The sequence below is a fragment of the Bombina bombina genome, chromosome 1 (assembly GCF_027579735.1).
Source record: "Bombina bombina isolate aBomBom1 chromosome 1, aBomBom1.pri, whole genome shotgun sequence".
NCBI lineage: Eukaryota > Metazoa > Chordata > Amphibia > Anura > Bombinatoridae > Bombina > Bombina bombina.
Window position 1 is genome coordinate 1509388033 of NC_069499.1, and position 23044 is coordinate 1509411076.

General features: G+C 37.9%; 1 protein-coding gene across 6 annotated transcripts in view; it reads right to left on the reverse strand.

Annotated features, from left to right (window-relative positions):
• Positions 1–23044, reverse strand: part of MILR1 (mast cell immunoglobulin like receptor 1) — a 267612-nt gene that overhangs the window by 129983 nt on the left and 114585 nt on the right. For all 6 annotated transcript variants that reach the window (XM_053708026.1, XM_053708062.1, XM_053708053.1 and 3 more), the window contains one exon: positions 17490–17768. In XM_053708026.1, the coding sequence (XP_053564001.1) occupies positions 17490–17768 (279 nt within the window). The remainder of the gene's footprint in view (positions 1–17489; positions 17769–23044) is intronic.

Below are 23044 nucleotides of genomic sequence, written 5' to 3' on the forward strand. Positions count from 1 at the left end.
AGGGGATATTATATTCCTCCAAGAGACCCACTTCAGAAAAAGGAAAGAGCCCAGGTACTTTGGGACAAAATATACTCAACACTTTCATAGCTCAGCAAACTCCAAAACATGTGGAGTTAGTATCTTAATACATAAAGATATCCCTTTTAAGCTTATACATTCCACTTTAGACACTGAGGGTAGGTTCTTGGGGGTATTCGGACTCCTTTTTGGGAGCCCTGTAACTCTGATAAATATTTACGCACCCAATGTGAGGCAACTCCCTTTCTTGAAAAAAACCTTTAATAAGATAATAGATTTTGCGAAAGGAGTGACCTTCTTAGGAGGAGACCTGAACATTGTGTTAGATCCCAACATGCATAGCTCAAACAATACACACAGACCACTAACGCATGTAACTAAATATTTCGGGAAATTAATGAGAGATCACAATGTATATGATGTTTGGAGATTCGTGCATCCATCTAAAAGAGATTATACGTTCTTCTCATCGCCACATCATTCATACAGTAGAATAGACAATCCTCAAAAATATCACATACCACATGGTCAGACCACTCTGCAGTGATGGTCCAATTTTACTGGCCTAACAAACCTATACATCCTTTTATCTGGAAGCTGGATGATTCCATATTAAATACCACCGTATTTGCAGAGAAGTTGGTTAAATCCCTGACAAAATACTTCACATTTAATGTACAAGCTGATAGTGACCCTTTTGTGGTCTGGGAAGCGCATAAATGCTTCATGAGGGGAGAGTTTATTAATTTTAAATCACATATGAAGAAAACTGCCAGGCAACAATATAAGGATCTCTCAAACACCCTATCCCAAATTGAATATGCACATAAACAAGACCCACAAAACGATAAAATATATTTCAGAGCTACAAAAAACTAGAAATTCCCTGCAAGATCTTTTAGCCAGGGAACATAACTTAATGGCGATAAAAATCAAACAACGCTTTTATTATGAAAGCAATAGGAGTGGAAAACTATTAGCAAGAGCGCTAAAACTTAAAAAACTTAAAACTTATATACATGAATTAACTACACCTACCAAAAGTAAAGTAAAGACCACACCAGACATTTTATCCCAATTTGAAACATACTATTCCCAGTTATATAATATAGAAAGTATGGAAACTTGCAAAACCGCAAAACCAGATATAACATCATACTTAGCAGAGTGTAAATTACCCCACTTATCCAAGGAACAAGTCAAAGAATTAGATAAGCCAATAACAACTGGGGAAATAGTAGCAGCCATCACCAATTTAAATTCAGGAAAGAGCCCTGGCCCAGACGGCTATTCCGTACAATATTATAAAAAGTTCTTCTCCATTTTAATACCACACCTCCAGACAATTTTTAATCGAATAACAGATAAAATAATGTTCCCACCCAGTATGTTGGAAGCACACATTTCAGTGCTTCCGAAACCGGGAAACCTTCAGATATGCCCTCAAATTTCCGACCCATCTCTTTGTTGAATGTAGATGTGGAAATTTATGCGAAAGTACTGGCAGCAAGAATTAAAAAACTTTTACCAACTGATTCACCTTAATCAAGCGGGATTTGTACCACATAGAGAAGCACGTGACAACACGGTGAAAACCCTAGATCTCATGGAATATGCTCAAACAAAACAAATCCCCACCATATTCTTAGGAATAGATATTGAAAAAGCCTTTGATAGGCTCAATTGGTCTTTTTTACGTAAAACCTCCTAAAATTTGGCTTTGGACCCCATATGATTGATAGGATTTTCGTATTATATTCCTGTCCCTCAGCCAAGGTTAAACTTAACGACTCTCTCTCTCAAACACTATAACCATTAGAAATGGGACTAGACAGGGTTGCCCTCTCTCCCCCCTATTGTTCATTTTAGCAATGGAGGTATTGGCTTCCAAAATATGTAGCAACATTGATATTAAAGGTATTAAAATTCAAGACACTCACTATAAATTATCACTTTATGCGGATGATATCCTAATGACACTAACCAACCCCTTAACGTCCTTAAAGGCACTACAGACAGAATTTGATGCATATAGCCTCAACTCTTACTTTAAAATGAACACAACTAAATCGGAGGTGTTGGGTGTGGCGATGACTGAGATACTACTACAACAAATAAGCAGTCAATATAATTTTACTATACAAAAAAACTCACTGAAATATCTAGGAATACAGATAGCAAGATCACAAGATGAACTCTTTACACTCAACTACATGAAACTATTAAAAGAGCTACAGACAGAAACAAATGGATGGAGAAACAAATATCTTTCCTGGTTAGGTTGAATCCATGCCTTTAAAATGTCATTCTTGCGACGAATATTGTATGTGTTCCAGACTCTACCCATTCCACTCTCAAAAGCCTATTTAAATAAGCTCCAAAATAATGTAAACTCATTTGTATGGCAAAACAAAATGCCATGGGTTTCAAAGAAAATTATGTATAGAGATAGACATAATGGGGGTTTAATCATAGACTGGTGCAAACATATCAAAAATAAGGAGTGGGTGAAGCTAAACCATGAATTATCAGTACAAAAAGTTTGGGCAGCCAATGTTGGCTCCATAAACCACAGAGAAAACTCTGCACTTCAACCTCAAGCCTGGTAACAGAAACACTAGAAATATGGGATTTATTATAAAAAAACAAGAAAGGTATTTCTTCCATCCCATCTCCACTAACACCTTTACTAGTGAATACAGACTTCCCATTGGGACACAATATAGTTGGGGCAGAGAGTGTGGATATATATTGTAGTATATATTTATAAAAAGTACCCACAGAGAGAATGTAACTCACAACACACAATAATGTTATGAAAAAGCAAGGGAAAAATAAGGTACGCAGATTAAAGTTAAATAATCATATATATTTATTTGATCAACATCCCAATCCACATTTAGTGGGTCACAGCTTAAGCCAGGCCAAAACCAGCTACAGTACACACCATATAAACAATCTAAAAAATAAAGCCTCTATGGTACATGAACCTGTTGAAAAAACCTACCTAAGCATACGTATGCTACACATAGCTTGAAACTAGAGCTAGCCTATAAGTAAATATGGTGTTTAAGAAAAGTACTAATAACAAAAGGATAATTATAGTAACAATATATCTCAGAGCCAAAATATGGCTAACAAATAGACAGGTATCGTATGTAACTACGTAATAGCTAAAGCCATTGGTGATATAATGGATGGAGACCGTAACAGTTCCTGTTAATCACTTCACTTGGTCACTCAAGTACCATCTTTAGCCGTATAACATAAATTAGTGCAGATAAACACTTAACTTCAGCGTCTGGATCCTCTTTGTCGAACTTGCTGCTGAATGTGTGTAGTGCTTCCAGAGCGTGTGACGTCACTCTCAACCAGGCGGTGTGACCGTCAGACAGCTTGCGATTGGTAGAAATGGAAAGCAATATTTCTTAGGGAGTAATAATGTATCAGCTGAAGTGGCCCGTTAGCCAAAGTGAAAGATCCAGGCTTCCCCAGATCTGTTAGGCGGATTACATACCAAGATGTACCACAATCTTTGCGCTTGGAAATATTAAACCAGTGAGTTCTCAGCAGATCCAGCTCACGCTCCAGCGTTTGAAAGGCAATACACAATCCCACTTGGGTAGTTTGTCAAATAGCAGAGTAAGACAAGCGCTCTTGTTTCAGTGCTCAGGAACACAACATGTATCCAAATCAAACAGATAGCTTGTAGTTACAACGGTCAGTTCATGTCATAGAATGTATTGAAACAAACAGGAGATAGTCGACTTACTCCTGAGTATAATAACACAAAAGAGGGGCACCCCTAAAATTACAGAGTAGGGGGGAAGGGACCGAGAGAGGAGGAAGGACAGAGAAGCACCTTGGTCACTAGGCCAAACGACCCCTGTACCTGAAAAAAAAAACATGTTATACAGTAACATCACAGACACAAATAACTTATCATCCGACAGTCTCCTATTCTGCCAGATATAAAGGAGTAAGTAACAGTGGAAGTAGGGCCCGTAGGCTATATATCGGGGAGTGGTTCCTTCCACAGTAAAAAGGCAGGCATCATATAGATTTTATGCCAGATAGATATTATCTTGTATCCCTGAGCATTCGTAGTGGGCCCAACGAGACACTGTCGCCAGTAATTGGGGATTCCAGGCAGCCAGTAGGCAGTCTGTGCGGTACATTCGTCTATGGTGACACTAAAGCAGTATACATATTTTAGAGAGCAGAGCAATCCTTCAGAACCAACAACACACAAACTAAAACAATACTAAACTTAACAATAAACAACAAGCAATACATAAACATTTGGATTATAACATTTGGCAGGCTCATGTGCAAGAAAAATGCAGTCCTTAACTTCCACGGCAATAGGCAGGTATGTAAGAAGAGAAAGCTGTCAAATACTAAGAATTCTATAGCCATTTAGACTGCTACATTTAGATAATTTCACCACCATGATGGTAGCCACAAAGATTCAAGTGCCTGTCTGACGTTCCTCAGTTGCAAGATAGCTCTGAAGAGCCTTGGGTGAGTGGAAAAGCTTGATTCCTGAAGCCGTGTGGAGGCGCAGTTTGGCAGGAAATAGCAGCGCTACCTGGTGGCCCTGTTCATGCAGGCGGGAGCAGAAGGGTGCAAATTCTTTTTCTTAGCTTAGTAACCTCAGCCGAGTAATCCTGGAACAGGAGAAATCTGGAGCCCTCGAACATGACCTCTTTGTGTGTTCTGTAGGCTCTAAGGATTTTGATCTTCTCCTGGAAATTGAGGCATTTGAAAATAATCTTCCCTGGTCTCATCTTGGCATGTTCTAGGGTACGCTCAGGGCCTACCCGATGGGCTCTCTCTACATCATTAGGAGCTGTCTGAGAGAGGTATCTGAGGTTGTTTGTCTATCTTCCACCTCTGATATGCGTGTCTCTGCTACATTAAGACGAGAGGAGAATTGGCGGATCTCATTTGCTAGCGTGTCAACTCCAGTTTGTAACAAATCCATCTTAGGTGAAAAAAAAGATTTTAACTCTTGCAGTAATGAGGCATGATCTCCGGCTAGAGTAGCTGGAGAATCTAGAGTTTCAATATGTGGGTCTGCAGTGTGTCTCTGCCTCCGTTCTGTGGTTTTAGCTTTGTGGCTCATGTTTTATTTTAATGGAGGTAAGAGTTTCTGAAAGTATTTGTCCACTTTCATGAGCGAGCCTATAGGGTTAGATAGGTAGTTTTCCAGGTGTAAGAGGCCACACAGACAGTGTTCTCCAGAGTCACAGGGATTAGCATTCACTGGCAGGATATAATGGGCAAATTGGTAATTCCAAATATCTGAGTCAAGAGAAAAATTACAGTCCCACTATGAGAAGAGCTCCCAATGTATGGTGCAATTGTGTACTTATTAGCCAATTTGTAGCCGGTGATAGGGCGTAGTATTATTCAGGCAACTTTAGGTACTATATGTGTCAGCTCTGGCCCACCGGTATTCCCACTCTGAGCAGTAAGGCCTCCAGCTCTTTAAAATGGCGCAGACTTAATATATGCAAGGGCCGGCACTCAGCTATGTGGGGGGTCGTGTGAGGTATAGTTATTTTTCCTCTGGTGCAGCACCATACAAACAAGTGGGTTACCTTGTGAAGGGCCCAGCCGTGCACTCTGCGCCCACCGTCCAAGCCGCTTGCCAATAGAGACAATGAACCTGTTATAGGGTGACCGCTGTTTCCCCACTGTAGTTTAGCGGAGCCTCAGGCAGATCCGGGGTTCCTTTTCATGGTGCCGCACTTCTCTTCAGTGCTTGGGTCCATGGCCACGTTTATTGACGCAATGTTCCCAACCGAGGGCCAGGGCAGATGGAATGCAAGTTTCACTGGCCATGACCTATGGAAAGTCTCCCAGAAGAAAATAACGTTGTGGGGTCTGGATGGTCACTCTAAGGGGTGCAAAAAAGTTTTTTGGGAGTAGATGGGGAGCGTAGCTCACACCAGTTGCTGCCATCCAGAAGTCACGCCCACCGGAAGTCCAAAACACCTGTTTTTAGTTTTAAATACTCCCCATAATCAAATATACATTGGCAATGATCTCTTACATAGATATGCCATACAAATAGATTTGATTAACTCTTGCCTCTGGAGCAGGTTAAAGGGGGACCCTGAAGTATTTCAGGATGAAAACGCAGTCCTGAAATCAAACCAGCAAATGCCATATGCTGTGAATTTGCAGGCGTCTAACGATGTTATAATCCCTGCTGGGGCTGACAGATTCCTCTTACCCTTAAAGGTAAAAAGAGGTCAGAAATTAAAAACTTCTGAAACATCTGGGTATAACAATTACCCATACTCCTATGGTAAATATTGGAACTATTCCAATACATGTTATTGTGCATAACTTGACCCCACAGGATATAACCTTATCCAAGGGAACTACCATAGGATATGCGCTGGAATCAAGTTATTACACTTTTGGATTCCAGAATTATGTAATTGGGCTAATACCTGAAGGATACTTAACTGAAGAACAATTAATAGAACAATCTAACTTCTAGGTTGGAAGAAGCCTATGAGATATGACAGCCTGAAATCTTTCCAGGATTTCAGCAAATAGTTGAAGAGCAAATATCTTTAGCTAATGGCTGTTCCAGTGATGATGAACGCCGACAGCTACAAGAACTCCTGATGGAGTACAAGGATATTTTTGCTAGGGATTCTTATGACTGTGGGGCTACAGACTTGCACATTGCAAGAATACAAACAGATCCCAATGCACCACCTGTCTTTGTCAAACAATACAGACTTCCTGTAGCCTCATATGATTCTCTTGCAGAAATCATAAGGAACCTGGAAGAAAGAGGTATTATCCGACAGGTGCACAGCTAATAACAATCCTATTCTAGGTGTTCTTAAGCCCAATGGACAATGGCGTTTGTGTGCTGATTTAAGACAGCTAAACAAACGAATGTACATGTCTGGCTGGCCTGTGCCATATATTGGCAAGTGCCTAGCACAGATGCAGGGATCCAAAATATTCACTGCCATTGATTGCGCACAGGGATATTGGACCATAAAGGTACATGAAGAGGACCAGTATAAGCTTGCATTCTCGTTCCAAAAGGTGCAGTATGCATTTCAAAGACTCCCGATTGGATACATAATTTCTGGACATGAATTTGCTGTATTCATGCATAAGGCTATGCCTGATATACTGGAAAGGGGGACTTTATCTTATGTTGATGATGTTTTAATCAAAAGCACAGACTTTGAGAAACACATCACAGAGCTTAAACATGTCCTCAGCCAACTTAAAAGGGCAGGTGTCAAATTATCCCTACAAAAGCTCAATAGTGCCACTCTCGTTTAAACCTCTTAGGACATAAAGTTACTTCTGAAGGGTTAAATCCTCAGAAGAAAAAGGTGGAAGCTATAATAAATTCTAAAAACCCAACTAACTTAAAGGAATTGAGATCATTCCTGGGTATGACAAATTATTCTTGCAAAATTATTGATAATTATGCAGAATTAGCTAAACCACTACTACTACTTCTCCTAAAGAAGGACGTAAAATGGCACTGGAGTGAAACTCAGGAGACAGCCATCAGAGAGCTGAAGAGGAAACTCATTCCAGCACCTTGCTTAGCGTACCCTAAAGGTGGTAAACTGTTCTACTTCGAAACAGTTTACACAGATATAAGCATGAGTGCTGTTTTATACCAAAAGCATGATAATTTAAGCAAAGTCATTGCTTATGCAAGCAAAACTCTATCCCTAGTAGAAATAAAATTTAGCGATTTGCGAAAAAGCCCTCTTATACACTGTATGGGCTCTAAAAAATTTCCGCAGCTATATACAAGGTCAGAAAATTATTGTAGAAATGACCTTTGCTATATCTGCAAAGTGAGAGAATAAGAGATAGAAATTTGTCTAATAGCCGCATAACAGCTTGGACTCTTTCCTTACATGGCTGGCCTTTAGAAATTTGCTACAAGCAGAATAAGAAGAATCCAGTCGCATGCTGAGCTCCACGACTATACTGCTAAGGATCATGGGGAAGAGTTATTAGAAGATGATTTCCTGGAGGAACAATTTCTTTCCCCATATAAAATATATAATGAGGACCATTGTCAAACATTACCTTGGGTATATGTTGATGGTTGTTCTTACCATGCCACTATTGATAATGAGCGCGACTAGTCGCTGGCATTGGTATAACTTGGGCAAGCGGATTCCAAAATATTTCTGTAGGTTTCAACATTGGACCAAGATTCAGTTAAGTTGCAGAACTCCCTGCTGCTCTAAAAATCATTGAAATGGCTATTGAACATGGTATTTATTAATTTGTGATCATTACTCATTCAAATTATGTGCGTGACAGTTTTGTTGAATACCTGCCAACTTGGAAAAGAAATGGCATGCAGAAAACTAACAACAAACCAGTCAAACTTGGCAAGTTGTTCTGTGAGATTGATAATCTGGTGGTATCCAATGATTTAACCATACACTGGAAGAAGACCAATTGTCATTCCAGGGTTCTAGGTCCTGATAAGGAGGGAAATGATCTTGCAGATTCATTAGCCAAACAAGGAGCCATAACTGGAGAACTCCTTAATATTGACCACTTAATGGGTGCAATTCAGGTAGAAGCCATTACCAGAAACCAGGCTAAACAACAGAGTGAGCCTAACTTGATTCAATGGAGTCAGGATTCTCCTAGTGAGGACCTGATGACTAGTCAAAAAGAAGACCCCATTGTCGGCATCTTCTATAAACACATAGAAGATCCTGAAAGCAACCCCATCTCAAAAGATGATTGTATTGGCAAGGAAGATCTTAGAATCTTAATGAAATCCAGATCGCAATTCAAGTTACAGGATGATTTGTTAATTAGAACCTCCAAAACTGGCATCCAGCAATGGATAGTACCCCCCGAGTTCAGAGGTCTCATGCTTCAACATGCCCATGATGCTCCCACATCTGGCCATTGTGCCGCCAAATTAACGTATGAAATATTGCGTGATTACACCTTTTGGCCACACATGTTGGAAGATGTTCAATCTTACTGTCAAGGTTGTTTAATCTGTCCACAGTTCCAACCCACTGCACCCACGCATAGAGCGCCATTGCAGAAAAGGGGGATGGTAATGCCATGGTCAGATATACAAATTGATTTTATTGGTCCAGTAACAAGGTCATCAAGAGGTAACAAATGCATGTTAACAGTAACATGCCTATTCACTAAATTGGTAGAGTGCATCAATGCATCTAACAATAGTGCTGAAACATGCGCAGCATTGCTCATCAACCACGTGTTTTCCAGATTTGGTTTACCCCAGAGAATCAAATCCGATCAGGGAGCCCACTTCAATAGCGAAGTGATGACCAAAATGTGGAAAATACTAGGGGTCAAAAGAAAGCTCCATATTGCATATAGAGCCACCTCAAGTGGTGGTGTAGAGCGTTACAACCAGTCCATTGTGAAAATCCTCAAAAAGTTTGTGATTAAAACGGGTAAAGACTGGGATGTAAAATTACCTCTAGTCCTAATGGCATTAAGAGCAACTTTAAGTAGTGCTACTAAGATGTCACCTTTCGAATTGATGACTGGTAGAAGAATGGTTCTACCTCAGCATCTACGGTACCGTACATCAGACCAGAACTTGATAAACGCCGTCAATACACATCAATATGTGGAGAACCTAAGAAAGCACCTGCAATATGCCTTTGCATTTGCTCAAAGGAACTTAGAGAAGCTGCAACTGCCATTAAAACCTATTATGATCTCAAAACGTCCAAAAAGGAATACGAAAGAAATGATTAAGTTTAACTTTATAACTTTGGAAGAGATCAGGTTAAGGAGAAGAAATTTCTTCCATCATGGAAGGGTCCTTTTGTCATTACTGACAAAATATCTCCAGTCGCCTATAAAATTAGGATACCTAAAAATGATACCTTTATGGATACATGGGTCCATATTAATCAGTTGCAAGCATGCCATCCTACATCCCAACTACAAGTCACAGAGGGAGAATGAAATATCATATACCCAAATACATTAGACATATTGTAGTTTATAGATGCCTAACAAATGAGCATAAGGGGCTCAAAAATAACAGACTCTCTTCATAGAAGGCTGTCTATGATGCATACTGCCAATATACTCACCAAATACCACTGACTGTAAGCCAATTCCAATACATGTGTCCTACATCCATTGAAAATTGGAAGGGGGAATTATGTCAGGGTATCTGTAAATGTCAGTGGACAATACATATATATATATATACACACACATATATATATATATATATATATATATACACACATACACACACACATGTATATATAATAAAATAAGTATGAAATCTCTCAAATAGTAAGTTTGAGCATGCTCATTTTATCACTGAATACATTTTGTGTATTCCAAATCTGAGATCAGACATGAGATACTTTCTCCTGATTAACATAGCATCTAAGAGTTCAAAAGAGAGCACCTGTCTCATTAACCAGCACAAACCCCTGGGTTGATGGAGCCAATAGTCTGTGTTTTGGTGGAAGATATGATCAAGAGCACCTTGAAGATTGTATGAGGTCTGCCAGTCTGTTAGATTCCAGTGAGAATAAACGAAAGAAGGCTCCTCTGTTGGGCGGATCAGGCCCCAAGGTCACTTTCATAACGGAATACTCTAGACAGTACCACGATATCTGCCAGATTGTAGGCAAGCATCTGAAAATACTGACAGCGGATGATGGTCTTGTTGATGTGATTGACCAGGGGGTCAGGTTCACCTACAGAAGGAACAGAACAATTGGTAATTCTATTGCACCAACTAGAATAAGATCCACTGGCCAAGCTCCTTCTTCATGGCTTACCTGTTTGGGTACCTTTAGGTGCCACTACCATGCATGTGTTGCATGTGAAAAGGTGACGGTGGGAGATTCCTTTGTCTCCTCGGTCACAGGGGAGATGTTTAAAACCAAGTACTGCTTAAATTGCAGACACATATTTGTCATATACCTCATCACATGCAACATTTGCAATCTACAATACGTGGGCCTCACTACAAGGGACATATATAAAAGAACACCTGTCCGATATTAGGATAAGGACACTAACCACCCCACTCATAAGGCACTTTGTGGATGAGCACCAAAAGTCGTCCAAATCTTTTGTCTGGACTCTCATCGACAGAGTGGTACCTAGGAGGGGGTTGTCTGATCGCACCCTGAAACTGGGGGAGAGGGAGGCCTTCTGGATTTTTAAATTAAAAACCAGGTTTCCAGGGGGCCTCAATTCCGAGTTCGACCTAATCAATTTCTGGTCGGTCTAGGAATCCTCTCCTGCCCTCATATTCTGCCTTATCTCTTTGTTTCTTTGTATTTCTGTACGGGTCCTTTTGCCTATCTGGGGGGCCCTTAACTGTCCAGATATGTTTAACATTATGATAAGTCTCAGGGAAGCTACTCTTATAGCAGGTTTCATCTCTAATACATAAGGGGAACCAATTGTGAGTTTCACCTTTCCATTATCAGTTTAATTTTCCTCTTCTCTGGTTTATTATAGTTTTCTTATACGTAACCCCTTATATCCCATGTGGAGTATCTGAATACACAGGTTTCCAGGGCTGGGGACTCCACTCGGGGACACCTCATAGTGTATGGGCTGTGCTGATTTGTTTAGGCGCATGAGTATATTGGGGCTCTATGGCCGTATAGCGCTGTTTACACTCAGCCCTTTTACACTCAGCCCTTTTACACTATGATGTTTGATTCTGAATTCGTGTTGGATGTGCATCACAGTGGGTGCATTATAATCCGCGGGCTACGGATTGATGGGTTTTTTTTTGACGCGCTTACTGACACATTACGGTGCCACGGCACCACTTGATGCACATGAATTACGAAGGGGACGGATGCTCCACTGTCTCTTACCTCACCTGGCGCTAGTGCCGATATATGTATATTGTTTGGTAATTTGACAGCAGTAGGGAGGGGGAAGTGTATGTGTGTAACGAAGGTGTGTGTGTTTACACCTCTGTGATTGGCCGGCTATCAGAAAGGAAGCTTGTCTGGCGGCCAATCAGTGTGTGGGCTAGTTTTTATAGCACGCTAGTTTGGTGCACTTTTTTAAAAGGCTATGAGTAAGGCTTAGGCTGAAACGCGTAAGCCGTTTGTTTTAGGTGCCCTGCACTTATTTTTCCAATATTTTCTCTGCACTTTTAACTGGGAGTATACACTCCTCCCGCTATGGATGTATATGTTTTTTGGATCTGTTCATTAAATTGATTTGCTTGCTTTAACTCGTGTGCTTCTCATACTTCTTATTGTACACCTTGAAGATTCTCACCAATTCTTTCTGATTTCAGAGAAGCATATGCCAACAGACATGATAATTATTATAGGTTATTTGTAGAGCGCCAACAGATTCCGCAGTGCTAATGATGTCTGAGCATTCTTTTGAAGCTTAAATAGATTCAGAGGGAGAACCAGTTTAGCTGTGGAAACAGCTCATACCACCTAGGTGTTAAGTTACCCCTGTTGTTTAGATACACATCATGTACTGAGCCAAGCAGAAACATATATGGCATTGTAACTGAAATTCATTTTTAAAAGTACAACTTGTATGGTTTTCAATCCTGTATAAAAATGTAAAATTCCATGTATCTGAGAAATGCATTTCAGGTTTGTAATAAATTTTAATAACTGATTTCTTCTATCTAATAAGTACATATATAATTGGTGCTTTAAATAATATCATATGTTTTATATACTCAAAAAAAAAATACAGATATGAAATATTAATCTATATGGGATAGTAATCCAATATAGATATAATTATATTAAGATGATAACTGAGAAAGTAATTGAATTCATGATGAAGGTATTATAATCCTTTTAAATCGTTTCATAGAAAATATGATTTTTAAACACATTTTAATATATTATAAGTGGAATATTTTCACGTTTGGTCTTAAAATGATCAGAGAAAATGACACTGTGCGGACTATAGTGCGGATTATAGTATGTTGGATAAACATTTTTAAGGTTAAATAATTAGACTGTTAGCAATATTTGATGGTGGGGCTGCATTCCTGGTTGTCTGCTGCCACCTATAGATCAGAAGAGGTATTGCAGCCAAGAGGCATTTGGCTGCTCAGGGAGGCGTTTTCCAAAATAACCTATGAGATATTCAGATCCAAGCGCGAATCAGAGACAAGCTCCGCATGGGCGAATCAGAGACAAGCTCCGAGGGCCTATCATATTGTTTCACTGATAATTAGAATAATAAAGGGAGGGGATTATCACGTGATATAACCTCAATGGAAGAGGATAATGGGTGGACTATTTGCTGAACTTTTGACTGATAACTTGCTGCTTGGAACACAGTCACTATAAGCAAAATTGGGATAACTTTTATTATCCATATTGCAATACCCTTATTCATATGAGGTGAAACAAGAAGTTCTGGAAGCTGAATTATCGATTTGGTTATTTTTGGTGAAGTATATGCGATTGATAAATATATATATATAATATTTAAATCAAAGGTATTTGGTAACTATAACTAAAATGCAGTTAGTAAATTTAAAAGGGCACTTTGAATTTTAAACTCATATTCACAGTCCTGTGTAGTTTTAAGCTAGTCTTTTGTATGCTAAGTAATTAATTGTTTGCTAGGTAAAGTTCCTTTGTGTTGCATATTTCTAAGGCAGGCTTATTATTATGAGAAAATTCTCTCTGGGGTGTATTAAGTTATTTGCTATATATATATATATATATATATATATATATATATATATATATATATATATATATATATATATATAAACACACACACATACATATATTTTAGAATTTGCCTTATTGCTGCTAAAGAGTTTATTTCAGCTCAGAGAAATTGGCATAGGAGTTGATTTTTTACACAAATAATATATATAATTTCTGATGTTTTTAAATTAGAGTTATATAGTATAAATTGTAGGCTAAGTAGTTTAATTGTGCTGCTCTGAAAGTTAATGGCCCATACTGTGGTGTTTCATTGTGGTGATGTAATGTAATTCAATTGTGAATAAGGTTAATTATAAAGGTACATTTGGTTTGCTTTGTAAAGAATATTGTAACAACATCAGTGTGTATCATCTGATTCATAATATGGTTTTCTATAAATATAATTCAATGTGTTTATAAATTTAACTAATATAAAGAATTTAGGAATTTATATTAATTTTAATTGTTTCGTATATGCATTTTATGGGGGGTTTGTTTTAAATAATAATTATTAAATATATTGTATTATAACCCGGCCATATACTGACACATTTTAAACAACTTTCCAACTTTCTTCCATTAACAAAATGTGCACAGTCTTTTTATATTTACACTTTATGAGTCACCAGCTCCTACTGAGCATGCGCAAGACGTCACAGAATATACTATATGCATTTGCGATTGGCTGATGCTGTCACATGATACAGGAAGAGAGCAAATAGATATCATTTGTCCAAAAGAACCCAACTACTCATTTGAAGTTCAGACTAAGGCCCGATAATCGAAAGTGCTATGAGGCAGCAAAATATTCAAAGGGATCCGTTGCTATGTTGAGCGAGCCTGTCAGAATATTCCAAGCTCTCAACATAGTGGCATCGCTACCCCTAAATTGAAGTACCCCATGATCACAAACTAGCAATAAACTTATAAGCATCTAAACTGCTACATACCCACCGCAAGTTGCTAACTATTAACCCCTATGCCGCCACATACCCACCGCTATTATCTAATTATTAAATCCTATGCCGCCATATACCACCGCAATAAACTATTAACCCCTATGTCTCTAACTTTAAACCTGTATGCTGCCATATACTCACTCAAAGTACTATGCTATTAACCCCTATGCCGCCACATACCACAAACACAAAGTAACCTATCACTTAACCCCCCTCTAAACGAAACCCCCTAAGTTACAATTAAAATCTAATAAAAAAACAAAACCCCAAACGCAATCTAACACTACTGTACCTAACATCTAACCCCCCCCTCTAACACCCCCCACTAAAATCTCCCCCTTAAATTACACAAAAAAAAGCTGTTACAAATTTTTTTTTACAAAAATAAAATAAAATACAGTGTCCAAAATAAAATAAATCACACCATTATACCTAACACTAAACTGCATGCCCCATAAAATAAAAAACCTAGGCAGTTCTAGGAGCCTGGCTAGACCAGTATTTTAGTGCATCTCTGTGACACATTATTTAAAAAATGATGATAACTTTAGCAACATAGCTTCACAGTTATAATAAGGAGGTTTATTGTTTATAGAATAGTTTATTATAGTGAGTTATTTTTTGACAGTATGCAGTTAGCTGGGAGTTCCAGGGGAGTTTAGGTTAGACATGACGTAAGTGTAGGCGGTATTTGTGGCGTACGTGTAGGCAGTCAGATTGGTTAGCTGGGCGGCGTAGGGAGAGTGTAGGTTAGTTGTGAGATAGGTGGACGGTGGGAGGTAGTGAGGCGGAGCAGGGGGAGTGTAGGTTAGGCGTGATGTAGTTATAGGTGTTCAGGGGAATTAGTGGGGCTTGCTAGTGGGGGTAGCATGCACTTTACTGGGACACATTGACACAAGATATGTTTAAAGCAGCGTAGTGCAGTTTGCGAGGAGGGTAGTGGCCATGTTTGTTTGACTAGCTATCAAATGCCGAGACTACATAGCCTGAGCTAGTTAGTGTAGGTGTAATTAAACTTAGGTCCCCACGGCAATATTTAAAGTGTGCCTACAAGGAAACAAATTTTAGTTTCAGAGAGTGCACTGCCTGGGTCTTGTAGGCACACTTTGAATGCCCCCCCCCCCCTCTGCAGTAAAATGATGATGAGCGGGGATGTGGGTGGTGACGTCATGCTCCCAATGACTTCTATGGTAGAGACATTCCTCAGACACGCCCCTTTTCTTTCAATATTTCGACAAACTGTCAGGCTGCGATGCTGATGTGACCATCAAAGCAGTTTCCTGATGGTCTGTCGATGCTTTGTATATCGTAGCCAAAGTGCTGTTGCATTGCCTTTTTATCATGCATATGTTGATTATGCAAATCTACTGTATCTACTGTGCTATAACCCCTTTCTTGAAACATCATGGGGCATGTACTTTGTCTATTTTGTTTTATGTTCTATTAATGATAATAAATTATTGTATTGCACAACAGCAGATATAAATAAAGTTCATTGAAAAAATTAAATACAACATCTAAGGTTAATATAACTTTCATTACATTTAGCTATATAAAATATTCAAAGTAAAGTATTTTATTTACTTTGCAAAAAAATTATAATTGCATATGCTATCTGAATAAGGAAATTTTAATTTTCACTTAAGCCCCCCTTTAAAGGAACATTCAGCTTAAATTAAAATGGTATAGAGTTGAAGCTTGCAATTAGTACTTACGTTAACACTTACCACAAGTGGTTTATAATTATTCAAATATGAGATTGATTTTTCACATTGAGGTACTAGAGAAGAGCTTTCTTTCTCATTTATTTAGCTGTACTGTTTCTATATAGTTTATTCTCCCTCCTAATGAGAAATACATATTTGAGGAGAAATTGCAAAAGAAGCTGGTAAATTGATGCACTTTTTTTTAAAGGGACTTGAAGATCAAAATTAAAATTTGATGATTCAGTAAGAGGGTGTGATTTTAAAAACTTTCCAATTTACTTTTATTATCATTATTACTTCTTGGTATCCTTTGTGGAAAAGCATCCTTTCTATGTTATAGATTGTTGTAAACACTACTGCCATATTCATGCATGTTCCTGTTACTACCTAGATATGCTATCACATAAAGGAGTTTAGTTTCAACAAAGGATATAAAGAGATTTTGGAAAAATTTCCGTATATATAGTGTGCTTTTATGTGGAGAGAGGGTACGTGGAAGTGTGTTTTTCACTAAACTTAAAGGGCTACTATCATGCAAGGCTCAAAATAACATGATATGTCCACTCGCACATTGATAAATTGGCCCCTAGGTGTTTCACAACTGCAAATAATGGTTAAATACATAGGTAACATTTTGCTAGGGAGCTGCAATGCTTGAAGCTCCTCAGTTAAACATAGTTGCTCATTGGCAATGTTATGCAACTCCTGCTGCTAATTGACTAACATGCTATTTCCTGCTCTGGATCAGCAGTTCTCTGTGGCTACCAAATGTGACTTTATCTATATGTTTAACCCCTTTTTGTGGGTTAAACACATACATTTCCAGGGTGAGTAGTAAAATGACATGCTCTAACTAATTAGTGTGTGCCATTTTCCCACTGCAATGTCCCTTTAAGGGTTGTGGGGTTTTTTGCATCTCTTTTTGAATAAGCATGAAAATACAGTTATGGTTTGGACGCATGTTGTCAAAAATGTTATAGCAAAATCGCACTCACTTCTGAAACGGATCTTCTTGAATCACAACTACAAGGGGTACTTTGATAACGGAGACAGTAAAACACAAATACACTTGCCTTGAAATGTAAAACTAAATTCCTCACTTAATGACTCGTTGGTAACACTGTTATTGGCTCTACATCTGTATGGCCCCAGGCTCTGTGTATTCGCAATATTGATGTTGAAGACGGCTTGTTTGTTCTCAGTAACTGTGATATTTCCCAAATCACTACCATTTCTAAGTAGCACATAGGTAATCGGCAGGGATCCTTGTGCAGAAACACAATGCAAGTTCTCCTTGAGTCCCTCAGCTGTTACAGAACTTTTAGATATAATGCTTGTATTTACCAAGTACTCTGGAAAAAAACAAAACACACAGGCAAAGTCAGAAATACCAAGAATCAGGTTAACTAAACAACTGAGGTACATGAGTTTTTACATGGTTTTGTGGAAGGGGTTAAATTTAAAATGTGACAATGTTGGATGTGATGAACGTCTTGGTAGAGGTGGATTCACACACAAGGAGGCCGATTTACCAAATGTCTGTCGGACCTGATCCGACAGTGCGGATCAGGTCCGACAGACATCGCTGAATGCGGAGAGCAATACGCTCTCCGTATTCAGCATTGCACCAGCAGCTCACAAGAGCTGCTGAGGCAACGCCGCCCCCTGCTGACTCGCAGCAACGCCGCCCCCTGCTGACTCGCAACCAATTGGCCAGCAAGAGGTGTCAATCAACTTGATCGTACTCGATCGGGTTGAATTGTGGCGATACCGCTGCTCCCTAACTTGTGTTTCATACAGAGCTTGATAAATGGGCCTCTATGTGTGGCTTGGTAAATAAGGTGTTAATTTTAGGTTACTGAGGATGCATGTACTTCTCTATAGTTGTTTTGATAAATGTTTTATATTGTTATGCATTCTTATATTCCAAACAACAGCAAATGTCCAGCACTGAGGGTACTAAATACAAGCCACAGGAGCTCCACAACACTCCTGAATCAGTAAAAAAGTCCAAAAGTGGCAGCAAAATGGAGTTCATTTAAACACACACAAGGAATAATAGAGTGACGTTTCGGGAAAGGTCCCTTTTTCAAGCTAATTTCACAGTGTTCAAAATCATCAATTTATACACAATCCTCACTAGGGGGTGTAGAATACACATAAGTAAAATAGTTAAAGGGACACTGAACCCAATTTTTTTCTTTCGTGATTCAGATAGAGCATAAAATTTTAAGCAACTTTCTAATTTACTCCTATTATCAAATTCTCTTCATTCTCTTGGTATCTTTATTTGAAATGTAAGAATGTAAGTTTACATGCCGGACCATTTTTGGTGCACAACCGGGGTTGTTCTTGCTGATTGGTGGATAGATTCATCCACCAATAAAAAAGTGCTGTCCAGAGGACCGAACCAAAACAAAAAGCTTAGATGCCTTCTTTTTCAAATAAAGATAGCAAGATAATGAAGAAAAATTGATAATGGGAGTAAATTAGAAAGTTGCTTAAAATTGTATGCTCTATCTGAAACACAAAATAAAAAATTTGGGTTCAGTGTCCCTTCAACTCTATCATGTCCAGAACAAATTCATTACATATTATCATGAATGGACAGATTTGTATACATATTTGTTATCAGAGTATCATATACAAGATAGAGTACAATAAAATAAAAGAGATACAGAAAAAACCTACATGATTACAGAAAGCAGAAAACAATTCTCTCTCTATATATATACCTATATATAAAAGTATAAAACCTTCATAATTTAAAATTTTAAATATTAAATACAAGGAACTATTTATTAGACATGTGCATGGCGATAAAATTCGGTTCGATTCTGATTTTTTCGAATTTCGGTTCGGAGCGATTCGAATTCAGAAAAATTTGAATCAATTTGGTTCGGATTCGAATAAATTCGGTTCGGATTTGTTCCGGATGCGAATAAATTCGTCTGGATTCGGTTCGATTCGGTTCGGAATTTCGGTAAGTGTTAGGTGGGATTAGACTAGTATTATGTATCTTTCTATCAGATCCACTTAGCCTATTATCAATTCTGAATTAATATTCAATTATAACAACTACTGTCACAGTAATCAGCATTTGGATATTGGTCATTTCAAAATATATAGAGCATTTAAAATAAGCTTGTCATTACATTGATGGTTCAAAACGATACTTCTGTATTTATCAATATTCATTATACCTTTTATTTTATGAATAATGATACATTTCATCTTGATTACTAGGCAAATACAAACTATAGCTTTAAAGCATATTTTGATTCATATCCTTGATCCTCTGATAAGTTTCTTTTAAGTAACTTTTTCTTTTTCATATACTTTGCATCCAAGTTACATTTGGGTACTATCTGTCAGTATCAAATATCATGCGGTGAGTACAAACAGCATATAACTAATCAAAAAGACAAATCCCTTGTTCAAACTTTATGTTTATTTTATTTTATAAATAACATAATACAGTAGTAAAATAATAGTTTTGCTTTTGCCCTTGTCTCACACAATAACTTTCATTCATATAACTTCAAAGTATACACAAATCAAGAATGAGAAAACAGTCCCTTTAAATCATATCCTATCTTACATGTGTATAGACTATTTTGCATCGAGTGATTAGCTCCCTGCAACGAACCTCCGGATTTGTCAAAATAACAACCAATAGGAGGAGGAGTGCGAGCCAATAAAAAGACACAATTTTGGCCGCGCCGTACCCTTTGAAAAAGCAACGTTAGTGGCGAAACATATTAGGGAAATGTTTGTTGTGAATGCCTCCTAACATTTTTAATTAGCAGGACACTTGGTCTTTAACTTAAAAAACAGAAGTAGTTATATTAAGAGTACAGTTAAGAATCCCTGAAACAGGGTTTAATTCAGTAACGTTTACTTTACTTCATTTGTAACCGGCAATTGCAGTGAGGTGTTGTCATAAGTATACTAGTACGGGATGGGGGGATTTAAATATAATATCCCAATACCCAATGATTTATGAATACAAAATCGCTAAGCTGCAAGCCGTACTTATATAATTTAGAACAACTTAAAGATAATCGGTATAGTAAAGTATATAGACGCTACCAAAATTGTTATATTTGTAATATTGTCAGACCGAATCTACTTTACCGCTGTAACTATCCTGTGGTGATAAAAGATACAAAACATCCAATTTAACTCAAAGTGGTGGTACAAATATTGATAATATCATTTCATCTATTTTATGTAAATACACATATTGAACACTTATTATAGCCAATGTATGGAACATTAGAACCTAATAGAAAAAAGCGCTAAACTTAGCAGCAATACTGGATCATATATTAATAGACATTGAGAATATCCGTCTCAGCCAATCTATTGCTTATCATAAGCTATTAGTAAAGCAAATTCACGCAGTGCTAAATGATAAGAGTGTTATAACCAGTACTTTGTGATAATCAGTTAAGAACAGTCTGCCATAAAACATTACTTATATAGATGAACTAAATTACAATGCAACTTTTAAAGAACTTTGCCTAAGCACATTGCCACGCTAACCAGTAAAATCACAAGGAAGGCACAATACTTTGTTTCAAACAAAGAGTTAACTTAAATCAAGCAGAGTTTCAGCAATCGAATTAGACCTTCATCTAGTAGATGAAGCTGTATAATATATACTTTCAAGCACAGAAAGCAGTCTTATAATATATAAGATCCAATCAACCATTTTAAGAGACTTTAACATGTACTTTGTACAAAGTAAAATCAATCGCAAAATTGATGAGATCTTGTGTTAACTATATATATATACTTTTTCTTAAGTGCTTAATAGCTCAGCATAACAGTCTGGAAATATATCAGGCGAAATTGTTAGCATATTCAGATAGCAGTTGCAATAGCTCAGCCTAACAGTCTGGAAATATATCAGGCGAAATTTTCAGCATATTCAGATAGCAGTTGCTATAGTGGCAGATTTAGTTTGTTACCAAAAGCAGAGTTACAAATTGAGAGCACCACTCATTCTACACCTAACACTGCACATAATTTTTTTTTAAAAATAGCAGTGATACTAGATTTGCAGTTATAATTAAAAACTTTAATATATGCAATAGAATACAAACCAGACTCTGCTATATACAACCTTAGATCAGTTCCTACAAAATTGTACAATTGTGTGTTCATTCATAAAACACCTAAGAAGACAATATCGATTGTAACTTTGACCAACAAGATAAGGAATAATAGATTCATTGTTACAGTGGTATAAGGTCTATAAATACCACAAATTCTATAAGAGAATCAGATCATTACTGATCCTTACAGATACCTCTGACTTAAGACAAATTAATATACATCTAATGGATACTACAACTACTTTATCTATATATAGAATATTGGATTGTAATAAATCCGACCAAATCCTGTGTTTTTAAATACTGTATATATGTGGATTGTGTGTGTGTTTTTGTTTTTGTTTTAAATTACCAAATAAAGGTTATATTTTAAACACCCCCCAGCACTCCCTCTCCAAAAGATATCCAGTCTTTGCCCAATCTTGCCATCCTTGATTAGGGGAAGAGTGCTATCTAGGTGTACAATTTATCAATCCTAGGATTGATTTTGTGTGTTTTAGTATTATGTACTGTACATTAGGTGTAACCCATAGCAGAGTGATATAACCTAATATACTGTACAATACTAGTGTAATCCATGGCCATCCGAATCTACCGAATAAATCCGAATAAATCTGAAGTTATTCGGATTTATTCGGTAGATTCGGCACTATTTTAATTCGGAGATTCGGTTCGATCCGAATCTCAGAATTTGCCGAATTTGCCGAATTTGCCGAATTGAACCGAATTGCACATGTCTACTATTTATATATAGGAATTATTTATAGGAACACAGAGAGATCAAACTCTCTATTTAATCCAGAGGACTCTAAAGAGCCAAGTTTTTGAATTTAAAAGGATTCATGTTGTTTTAGTAATCAGAATCAAGTTCAATCCGATTGGCTGATCCGATCAGCCAATCAGATTGAGCTCGCATTCTATTGACTGTTCCGATCAGCCAATAGAATGCGAGCTCAATCTGATTGGCTGATTGAATCAGCCAATCGGATTGAACTTGATTCTGATTGGCTGATTCCATCAGCCAATCAAAATTTTCCTACCTTAATTCCGATTGGCTGATAGAATCCTATCAGCCAATCGGAATTCGAGGGACGCCATCTTGGATGACGTCCCTTAAAGGAACCGTCATTCGTCGGGAAGTCGTCGGAAGAAGAAGATGGGTCCGCGCTGGAGGTCTTCAAGATGGAGCCGGTCGTCATCGGATGAAGATAGAAGATGCCGCTTGGAAGAAGATGGTTGCCGGTCCGGATCTACTCTTCTTCCTGGATAGGATGAAGACTTTGGAGCCTCTTCTGGACTTCTTCAGCAGTCGCTTGATAGAAGACTTCAGCCGGATGATGGATGTCTAGCCCCCGCTTGGGCTTGGATGAAGATTTCGGAGCCTGGAACGATCGGTGATACCTGGCATGGTGAAGACAAGGTAGGAAGATCTTCAGGGGCTTAGTGTTAGGTTTATTTAAGGGGGGTTTGGGTTAGATTAGGGGTATGTGGGTGGTGGGTTGTAA